The following is a 10,326-nucleotide window of genomic DNA, read 5'->3' as shown; positions in this document are numbered from 1 at the left end:
TTGTTCCATCAAATAGCTATTAAATTGTTCTCACTCACCTCCCTCACTACTGTGAAGTAGAAGTGCCAGGGCAGGTTTTGTAAATCTGCTAGTTTTTCAAGTCAAAATGTGAGCTCTCCTGTGCCAGAACAGTCATGGAAAACAATGCAGATGTTAGCAGAGTATTGCTTCTACCCTCAGGAAGCAGTTATTCCCAGATATCTCACACTGCCACAGTCCTGACGAAGATGGGTACGGGCACTGTTTTGTATGAAGATTGTGAGACAGAGAGGTATAGACCCAAATGTATCAAATCCCATTATCTGGACTGTGGTGCAAACCTTACACCAAGAGGCCATGAAGTTTTGGGTCATACAAGTACCTTCTGTGACATGGGGATGATGGAGCTGGTCAGGAAGCTTCACTCCAGCGCAGGGCTCTCTGCTGCAAGAGTCTGCATGGGAGCCCAGACTCCCTGTGTAGCTGTGCCAAAAAGGGCCCACTGCTCTTCCTTGGATCCTGGGTGCTCTGACAGGGAGAGGGAAGGTGGCAATCACCACACTACTTCAGCTCCTCTGCCTGCATTTTGTTTCCACAGTGCCCCAGCAAGGAAAACTGCTCATCACAACTGAGTTTGGGAAGATGTTAGTGGAGCCCAATGAAATCTGTGTCATCCAGGTAAGGGCTGAATGCACCTTGCCTGTGGCTCAGAGCCAGATGTTGGAGCAAGCCAACTTCTGCACTCAGGTGCTCATGGTTTGTCAGCAAAGCCCTGGGAGGATCCTAGTATCTTTCTTTATTTTCCAGCAAGGAATGCGTTTCAGTGTGGAGGTGTTTGGAGAGACCAGAGGCTACATCCTGGAGGTGTATGGGGCACACTTTGAGCTGCCTGACCTGGGACCCATTGGTAATGATCTCCTGTTACACCTACAGTGAATTCCATAGGGACGGGCACAAATTACAAGCCCGAATCCATCACATCCTCCCATGCACATGCTCCTTCACAAAGATGATTTTCATTCCAGCACTGTTATTTCCCAGAAGAGCTCAAAAAAATGTGACACACTAGTCATCCAGAGATTCCCCTGGCACTGAAGGGACCATTTATCTCCCACCCTCTTTTCTATTGTTTTCAGTTCTGGTCAGCATGTCCCCATCTGCTGACTCTGAAGTTGTTCCTACCAAAAGAAACCCAAGAGGCCATCACCACTGATGCCTCATACTTACAGAAATGGCATAAACTGGAATGATAGGAGAGAATTTTCCTGGTAAAAGGAAGGGCAGATTTCAGAGGCAACTGGAAATGACATATTCCTGAAGGCCCATTTTAGATTTAATCAAGTGGTTTTTTTCCCCCCTGCTTCTGTTAACAGAGGAACCTTGGAGCTCTAGAGCGCTTTAGTGTCAGAAACTGCTGCCTCTGGAGAATTAGAAACCAATAAAATGAGCAGCACATGACTTTGACCAGCAAGACATTCACATCTCTGTGTGGTGATGCTGGGGAGGATCTGCTTTCACTGAGTGAAGGTCTAGGTCTCAGAAATCACAGATCCTCTGTGCCAGATGCCTCCTGCTCTGTGCAGAGTCACAGATCATGAAGGCACAGCCTCTTGCTGCTATGACAAAGATATTGTGAGGGGACACAGCATCTGAAGGCTTGTTGCCCACATCGTGATTGCCCAGTCAGCTTACTGGCAGGGCTCAGCTTAGGTTATGTCACCTTCCTCATCCCTTGGGTACTGGCCTCCAAATTTATCTTGCTGAGAAACACACCTCCTGGTTGCTTCTACTAAGATTGTCCCAGGGAAGGGAAGTGAAACTCCTCTTGTAACAGCTAAAATAACTACAAAACCAGTGCCAAGAGTTCTCCGCTTTCAGACTGATGTTTTGGGGTTGGTTGTTTCGTTTTAGGTTGGATTGGGGTTTTTTTCTCCACTAGATATTTTTAGTTCTCAGCATGACCTAGAGGACTAGCCATGCTTCAAGACAATTAAGTGGCATTATCAATCAGTAACAAGCTTGGTGGGGCACATCTGCCCTCAGGGGCATTTGTATCTCACGGCCGTGGTGAAAGTGAAGCTGGTCCTTCTTTCAGTGGAGAACCAACCCAATCTGCAGCTGTTCAGTGGACCCCACTTGAGCATCTCCTCTGTGTGACATTCTGGGCACATCATTTTACACATGGAGCCTACAGTGTTTTCTCAGCAGCTTGCCTTTTAGTCAGCTACAGCTTTCTGCCATCCCCCACTTATCTGTGCCTGCTCCACTTGATTATTGATATGGTTGCCCAGCCTGTTTGTAATAAGTTTTCCCATTAGCTAGTTTTTCAGACACAGTTAGATTTTCTTTTGGATTTTGGTTTGGGTTTTTTGGGGGGATTTTTTGGTTTGTTTTTTTTTTTTTTTTTTTTTTTTTTTGTCTCCAGAAGGCAGGAACCTATTATAAGTCTTACTTTCTGGAGAAAAGAAAAAGACTGCACTTGCCTGTAAACCTTTTCAGGAGGTGGTAATTATAAGAGCTCCTCTTCTCACCATCTACCCGCCTTCCCCTCAGAGACCAAGATCCTTTGTATTTCAGTCTTACTTTATTTTAACTTCACTTTTCACTTGAAAAAAGTGACAGCTGGAGAAAAGCAGTGACTGTTAAACCTTAGCAGCAGGTAGTAATGTCTGCATTTTTATCCAAGAAATTCAAAACCACTTTGTAACAATAATACTAATGAGGAGAAGAATGCTCCAGCACCCATATGGTGCTTTGCACTTTGAAAATGCACTCTTCACATTAAGCAACCCCTCAGTATGCCCTGAGTCTGTAGGTATCACTATTTTATTGCTCTCTTTGTTAGCATTCAGAAATGCATTTGGCCTCCTTGTGACATGCCTCGTAACTTCTGCACGGCTAAGCATCCTGTCAGCAGGATGTCCAGGAACAGAGAGCAATTCATCCTCCATTTTTCACTTAATTCCTGGTTGTTACATGCCTTTAATTGAGGATGACGTACTAATCTTGCTCAGAAGGCAACTGGTGGGACCTCTCTTAGTCACAAAGGGAGCACAGACTTGAATGCTAGGATGAATTACAATCACCTACCCATAGGAGCACAAGAAGTACATGACTATTTCAGGTTCCATGGTGGGCCAAGAAGCAGCTGGGTCACTCATAACACAGAAAGGCACCCACAAAGCCAGGAAATGGCACCAGCCTCTCACTTCTCTAGCAGATTGCCCAAAGAGCTTTGTCACCTTTTGTCCTTCTTTCTCAGGAGCTAATGGCCTGGCCAACCCACGTGACTTCTTGGTGCCCGTGGCATGGTACGAGGACCGCCAAGTGCCAGGAGGCTACACAGTGATCAGCAAGTACCAGGGCAAGCTGTTTGCAGCCCAGCAGGTGAGGAGGCCCTGGGAGAACAGGTAACACTGAAGTGCTGTGACTGCCAGTGCATGGCCTGGGATATGCAGGTCAGTAGCAGGGATGTCGTCTCTCAAAGTCCTGCTCACTTATGTGGAGCAGAACTGAGCCCTTGTCTTCTTAGGTCATTCATTTTCCCAGCTGAGGATCCTCAGTCTGGGAAAAAAGTGTTTGTGAAGACTTGGTTGTCCAAAAGCTCAACAGTGGTCTTTGCCTCTATATGTTTATAGCGACAATGTAGAAATGAGGAGCTGGTGCTACTGTGAAAATCCAGAGTTTCCTTACCAGAGAGCTGGTGTTGCAGCTGGCCTTGCCCAAACACTGCCCGAGCACTGAAAAGCTCTTAGAGACCAAACCCTAGAGGGAAGGCTGAGGTTCACCAAGAAGAAATGCTGAGGAAAACCTCATCCTCACAACACTGGGCTGTGCTTAAAGAGCTGCCAGTGTGCCTCTAATCAGTACTAAGCCCACTTTTCACTTGGGAAAGAGCAGCATCCTGCACATGTGCAGCATGTTGGAAGGCTGTGTGTGGTAATCCTCTGTCTCTTTGCTTTGCTAGGATTACTCCCCCTACAATGTTGTAGCTTGGCATGGGAACTACACGCCGTACAAATACCACCTGGAAAAATTCATGGTCATTAATGCTGTTGCTTTTGACCACGCGGTAAGTTCTGGAACTGGGCAAGGCAAAGCAAAATTTTGTGGCTACCATACCACCCAAACCCACCCTCAGCTCCAGGGGCTCTGCACCTCTTAGAAAATATGTTGTGCTCTAAGAAACAGTGTGACATCTTTTGTGCCATTTTTCCTGGGTCCAAACGAAGATTTCATAGGAGAAGACATCCTCCTTTGTGGTACAAAGACATAACTGGAGGTTGATCAGCTTCTTAAACAGCTCTGTGTAGCTAAGCATAGAATTTCTGTGCCCTGGAGGAGGAATGAATACTGATGCCAACATACACTGTGCAACTCAGCAAAAACACCATTGCTTCAAATTCTTGCCTTGATTTATTTCTTGCTATTGGACAGGCTCCTTCCTCTGGTTCTTCTGAGTCCAGCACTGAATTTCATTTTGAAGAGCTGGCAGCTTTTATTGCAATAATTTCTAGATTTTATGGAAAATAACTAAGGCCAAAACTAATGTAAGCAACTCATCTAAAAAAGAAACCAGTCCAGTGGGAGAGATGAGATGTCCACAGCAATGCAAATGGGTGTGCAAGGGAGACTGGAGCATTTCTAGTGAGAAAACCAACAGAAAGTATTGTTTAAAACTCTAGAAAAATCTGCCAGGGGAAGGACAGGTTTGGGATCAAAGCCCAGAAAATCATTTTAGTGGACTAGAGATTTCAACAAGCCACAATTTCTCTGCAATTTCTTCTCCATTTGTAAACTAACAGGGCCATGAGGCTAAATGCCTCTAGCAGGATGTTCCTGTCCTCTGTAACTGGCTAAGGAAAAGGTGTGGTTTTGTGGTAGGAGTGTTGGAGACTGCTCCTGGAATTGCAGTACCTCATCTTGCAGCATTGTCCACCCTCCTCATCTATGCTGCCAGCTACGAGGGCCAGGATGGGAAGGATTGTCAAAGCTGCTCAAAGGAAGAACCATCCAGACCCATTTCTCGTCCTCCCTGTACAGCATGGAATTGAGTGCTGTCCTCCAGGGTCCCACATCTCATCCACACTATCAGGTGCAGGTGACAAAAGTGTTTAGGCAAGGGAGAGGCTGTATCAGTCAGCTTTACCACCCAGGTGACCTGATCAGACAGCTCTGAGCCCTGCTCCATTTCATTCTTTTTTTGCTTTGCTTTTTTCCAGGATCCTTCCATCTTCACTGTCCTGACAGCCAAGACAACCCGTGCTGGCGTGGCACTCGCTGACTTTGTCATATTCCCCCCGCGCTGGGGGGTGGCAAACAACACCTTCCGCCCCCCCTACTACCACCGTACGTCTGCGCCGCCCTGGCCCTGCCTGAGCCCAGGGCTGCAGGAAAGAAACAAGTCCCCATTTGTTTGAGAGCATGCACAGGGAAGCAGCAGCCTGATTTGTTGTCCTTGGCTCAGTTAGTCAGCTTCTTGGAGTCAGTCAGTCCTCCCTGGAAAATGGACAAATCCAAAGATGTTCCTATTTAAAGCATCTCACGAAAACTCAGAGGTGATGGGCCACTGTTTCTGCATAGGTGTATGTATCTGTACTCGAGGGGCTCCCAGAGAGCCTGGGTACATATTGAACTTGGCATTGTACAAATGAGTCAGACACTGTCCTGTCACCCAGCCATGAATCACTTAATATCTCATTAGAGTACATAGATAAAGAACAGGAGAAAGGGAAATATCATATTACAGGCAGTGAGAAGCCCAGAAGGGTGTAGAGCTGGCATTTGTATGGTGAGATCAGAGTTACAGCAAAGGAGGGAATTGGCTCTTCACAGCCCTTCTTCACCACCTGCACAGTGATGGAGATATTGCTCACATTTAAGAAGCCAGTGATGAGGAATTGGCTTCTCAGGCAGGGAGTTGGTTGGTATTTTTTGGACTTGGTTGCCATCCGCAGACCTGGTTTCTTTTTGGCAGTTTTTTGGCTTCATCTTGGCAGAGCATGGCAACATGTTGCATTGAACGGATGCTAGAAATCCAGTTCCTGACATGGGACTGCCCTTCAAGGGAGACGATGAGACATCCTCCTCTGTGAGATTGAGGGAGAAAGCATGGGCACCCAGCACCCCTTAAACCAACAGCTAACAGGCTCCATCCCAGAAGATGTCAAGTGACCATGCTGTGGTCACTTTGAAGCACTGAAAGGATTTCTGCACACTTACTAACCACAGTTTAACAGCCAGTTCCTTCTGCCACTTAAATTATTTCCAAGCACCTTGGAGGCCAGCAGAATTAGTGGCACTTGCAAACATAGCAGGCAGCTCTGCAGTCATCTGAGTAAATCCCATAGGCAAAGTCCTGCCCTGTCATTCTGCTTTCATTTGCAATAATGAGGGTGACAGGAAAACACATCTCCTGACTGGCTGGGATAGTGCCAAGACACTTTTTCTAGACCCTAGGAGGTGAGGCACACTGCTGGTTAACTACAGTGAAGTTGCTGCTCATCAGCAGAGCTGTGCTAATTTTACACGGATGCATTGTGAGCCATGACAAATATGTTCAACCTTGCTTCTTCTGTGCTAAAAGACAGAAAGAGCTCTCCTTCTCTTGTCCACGTTGTGATGATCTAAGAGCACCCATGAGGACAGCTGTGGCTGCCAGAGCTGCTCACTTGACCAAGCACCTCAGCCATAAGCTGGAGCACTAAATTCATGATGAGTAGATTGGTCTGCTCTTCCCCAGCCATGGAGAGGAAGAGCTTGAGTTAGTAAGGCAGACATTGTGATTGCCAACTATCAAGACACTGCACATGTTAATTCCTTCTGCAATTAGTGCTGTGACAAGAGTGTTGTTCCATTAAGAGAGGAATAACAGGACTGAGCAACTCTGGGGTAGAAGTGCCATATTGATTCCAACAAGTTCAGTTCTGCTGAATTCCCTTCTCTCCCAGTATTTCACCAGGGCTTATTTTGCTTGCCAGAAATCCTTTGTTGCCTCCTCTGCTCAGGTGCAGTGGAAAGCCTGTGTTCAGAGCATTTTGATGTACTCAAGAGTTATATTTCATTAACTTTGTTCCAAGTATAGCAATGGTGTTTCAAAAGTTTTCTTCTTAGACACTGTAACAATTTCATATGCTAAGGGGCTTGTACAGCTTGTAAATACTGACTTCTCCTGGCTGCATTTACATCCTTAGAGGCTGTGAATTACTCCTAAGAACTTTTGAACTTAGACTGAAAATCTCTGATACACTTTTTATACCATATATAAATTCTGTCTGAGAGAGTTTATGTGATTCTCATGATGGTGGGTCCTTAATACCTACTGGCCAGTAAGAGATTTTAACTTCACAACATCCTGCTTGTAGACAACACTATTTAAGTAACAGGGAAGGGAGGCACACCTATGTTGTTTGGGTTCACATATGAAATTTGCAAGTGAAAAAGAGACTGGACTCTGCTCATCTCCTGAGTTCCAGGCTGGTTTCCTACTTACCTGACCAGTCTTCCTCAGAGATATTAAAATTTCTGTTGCAGACAAATTGGCTACCCAGCTCTCAGGATCTGTACTGCAGTTTAAATGCGTCAAGTGCAGTACATGAGCGGGTTCAATGAAAATCTTGTAACTATCCAGTCCTACATGAGACACTGACAACTTGGAATGAAAATTAATGAATGATTGCATACATATATAGGCCAACTCTGCTTTGAGCTAAATTAGTTTTGCTGTTAAACATTTCAGAGCCTGGATTGTACTTAACAAGGATTGAACTAGTGGTTAAAAAGGGCTATATATAAAATAGCTAGGGAAGCATGTCCTGGTTTTGCAAAAACTAACTGCTGAGCAGAAAGTTGCCATATTGTTCAGTCACATCAGGTGTAGGAAAGCTGAAAGCTTGGATGACAGGTGTTAAATAGTTTCCTTACAGGGAGCATAACTCAGTAAGTACTGAATGATTAGATATAACCATCCTTGCCTAAGTTAGTGTTATGTTACTGTAGTGGTTTCAGAGGGTCTACTGGAAGTATTCTTCCTCAGGGAAGGACAGAATTTGGCTCCTTGTCTTTGGGCATACAGTGGATGTAGAGAAATAGGCAGATAATGCATGAATTAAAAGCATAAGGTAGTGAAGTGCCTGACTGCACTAGAGGTGGTAGAAGAGGTTTATCAAAATAATTTCCTGCTTATAACCTGGGACAGCAGAGCAAACTCTCTCATAAGACTGTTGATCAAGTATATTGTGTCTGTAACACAGGGATGATTATACAGAACTTCCTTTCCAATGCTTCACAATCCCTAATCCCAGTCTGTAAAATCAGGTTACACCATGCAGTCCTTATGCAGGTGTGTTACTAACACAGCTTGAGATGGTAGGAAAAGCACAGGTTTACCAACATCATATAGGGATTGGTGGAACCCCCTTCATTAAGGTGATTCCTAATGAATGTCCTTCATCAGGGCACTCTGTTTCTGAATCCAGGTAGTAAAATCCTGTACAACTTTACAAGCATTGCCTATAGGATCCCTGATGTCCCCTAGCATGCTCTAGTGCCCTTCCACTCCACCCTCTGCATGGCCCAGCTTAGCTCATGGGTTTCACAGCCTGTCTGTGATCCCTCCCAACCACCGTTCTTTGCAGCCTCTTCTCTTTGCCCCCTGCAGGGAACTGTATGAGCGAGTTCATGGGGCTCATCAAAGGCCACTATGAAGCAAAGGAGGAAGGTTTCCAGCCGGGAGGCGGCAGCTTGCACAGCATGATGACCCCTCACGGGCCAGATGCCGACTGCTTCGAGAAGGCGAGCAGAGCCAAGCTGGAGCCGGAGCGAGTCGCAGACGGGACCATGGTAAGGAGCCAAGGGAGCTCGTAGGAGTTGGGGTAGAGCATGGCATAGTGCCCACTTTTAAACTAAAGCCTAGTACTGTCACTTCTTGCTGGCAAGCTGGAAAAGTACTTGGACCCAACTGCTGCAGCATTCAGCTCCCTTACCAGTGAGCACTGCTCTCAGCTCCCAGGAGCTCCCCTGGAGACATCCAGTGCCAGGCAGCTTTGATCATCTGCCCACGTGTATTGCTGCCTGAGCAGGAAGCTGGGAATTTCATTGTTGTCTTAGCCTATGGGCAAAGAAGCAAACACCCTGACTGTCCTCCCATCTCTACCCCCTAACATCTAATGACGATCATCAACAGACCTTGAACTAGAGCTTTTGGGACAACCTGGCTTTCCTAGGCAGGCAGGGAGTCCAAAGTCACTCCTGAGACCTGACTAATTCCAGTATTGCATTGACAGATCTGCAGAGCATTCTCCATGTGTCGGTCAGGCTGAAGAGAGAACCTGGAAATACTGGACCATGTATACAAATCCTGTTTGTGGTAGAGCAGACATTTGCCTGGATTCAAAATTTTCCTTTTACCCTAACCTACCTTTCCTCTTCCCAACAGGCCTTCATGTTTGAATCATCCCTCAGCCTTGCTGTCACAAAATGGGGCCTCCAGACCTCAAATCGCCTAGATAAAAACTACTACAAGTGCTGGGAACCTCTGAAAAGCCATTTCAACCCTAAATGCAAGTAAAGGGAAAGGCTTGCTGCATGCAACATGAGTGAATGCACTCATGGAAAGGCATTCATGGAAGTCCAGCATACCTACATGTGATGGCACAGTCAACTCGGGCAGTGCAGAATGCTCCAGCACAGAATGGCACTTCCACCAGCCACTGAGCCATGAAAACAATCACCTCTAAGTAACATGAGAAATGCAGTAAAACCCATCATTACTCTTAACTTTCAAGCATCCAATTAAAGCTTTCCTGGTGACATGTTGAAACTGAAATAGTTGTGTGGCTCTCACCACATGGGGCTGGTGTGAAAGCTGCACCTTGTGTGGACATGAGGTGCCAGCTAGCTCCCATTCACAGGGCCTCCTGAAAATACAACCCAGTGTGAGACGCTAGGGAGTGACAAAGCATTGTATGCTGTCTGTATGGGAAGAGCTTTATAAACAGAGCTGAAGGCTCTAGCAGGCCTCAGCCCACTATCAGAGCAAGCCACTTCAACCTGCTCATCCATGGAGGGCTGCCAAGGAAAGACCTGGTTGTCAGAAAAGTAGACCACAAATGATAAAGGTTGGAGAACCCAAAGCACTTCACTGCTAAGTGAGGGAAAGTTTCTATTCCACACTCTGGCCATCCTGCGGTATCGACTTGTTTGTCAGCACTTGACAAATTCTCTCCCTAGTTCTGTGCTGATCTGCAGCATAGCAAATGTGAAAGGGCTTCTCTGCCTTGTCCAAGCATTTGTTCCTGGGAAGGTACCTGGAAAAATGCTCAACTGCAGACACCATGGGGGACCTCA

At 46.1% G+C, this 10,326-nt stretch overlaps 1 protein-coding gene across 1 annotated transcript in view; it reads left to right on the top strand.

Annotated features, from left to right (window-relative positions):
- Positions 1-9,741, top strand: part of HGD (homogentisate 1,2-dioxygenase) — a 23,631-nt gene extending 13,890 nt beyond the window's left edge. The window contains exons 8-14 of the mRNA XM_005420575.2: positions 578-657; positions 787-886; positions 3,242-3,366; positions 3,947-4,051; positions 5,202-5,328; positions 8,639-8,820; positions 9,416-9,741. Coding sequence (XP_005420632.1) covers positions 578-657; positions 787-886; positions 3,242-3,366; positions 3,947-4,051; positions 5,202-5,328; positions 8,639-8,820; positions 9,416-9,547 — 851 coding nt within the window. The 3' untranslated portion in view covers positions 9,548-9,741. The remainder of the gene's footprint in view (positions 1-577; positions 658-786; positions 887-3,241; positions 3,367-3,946; positions 4,052-5,201; positions 5,329-8,638; positions 8,821-9,415) is intronic.
- Positions 9,742-10,326: the final 585 nt, after the last annotated feature.

The sequence above is a fragment of the Geospiza fortis genome, unplaced genomic scaffold, assembly GCF_000277835.1.
Source record: "Geospiza fortis unplaced genomic scaffold, GeoFor_1.0 scaffold1, whole genome shotgun sequence".
NCBI classification, from domain to species: domain Eukaryota; kingdom Metazoa; phylum Chordata; class Aves; order Passeriformes; family Thraupidae; genus Geospiza; species Geospiza fortis.
This window is presented reverse-complemented; position numbering and strand designations above follow the sequence as displayed.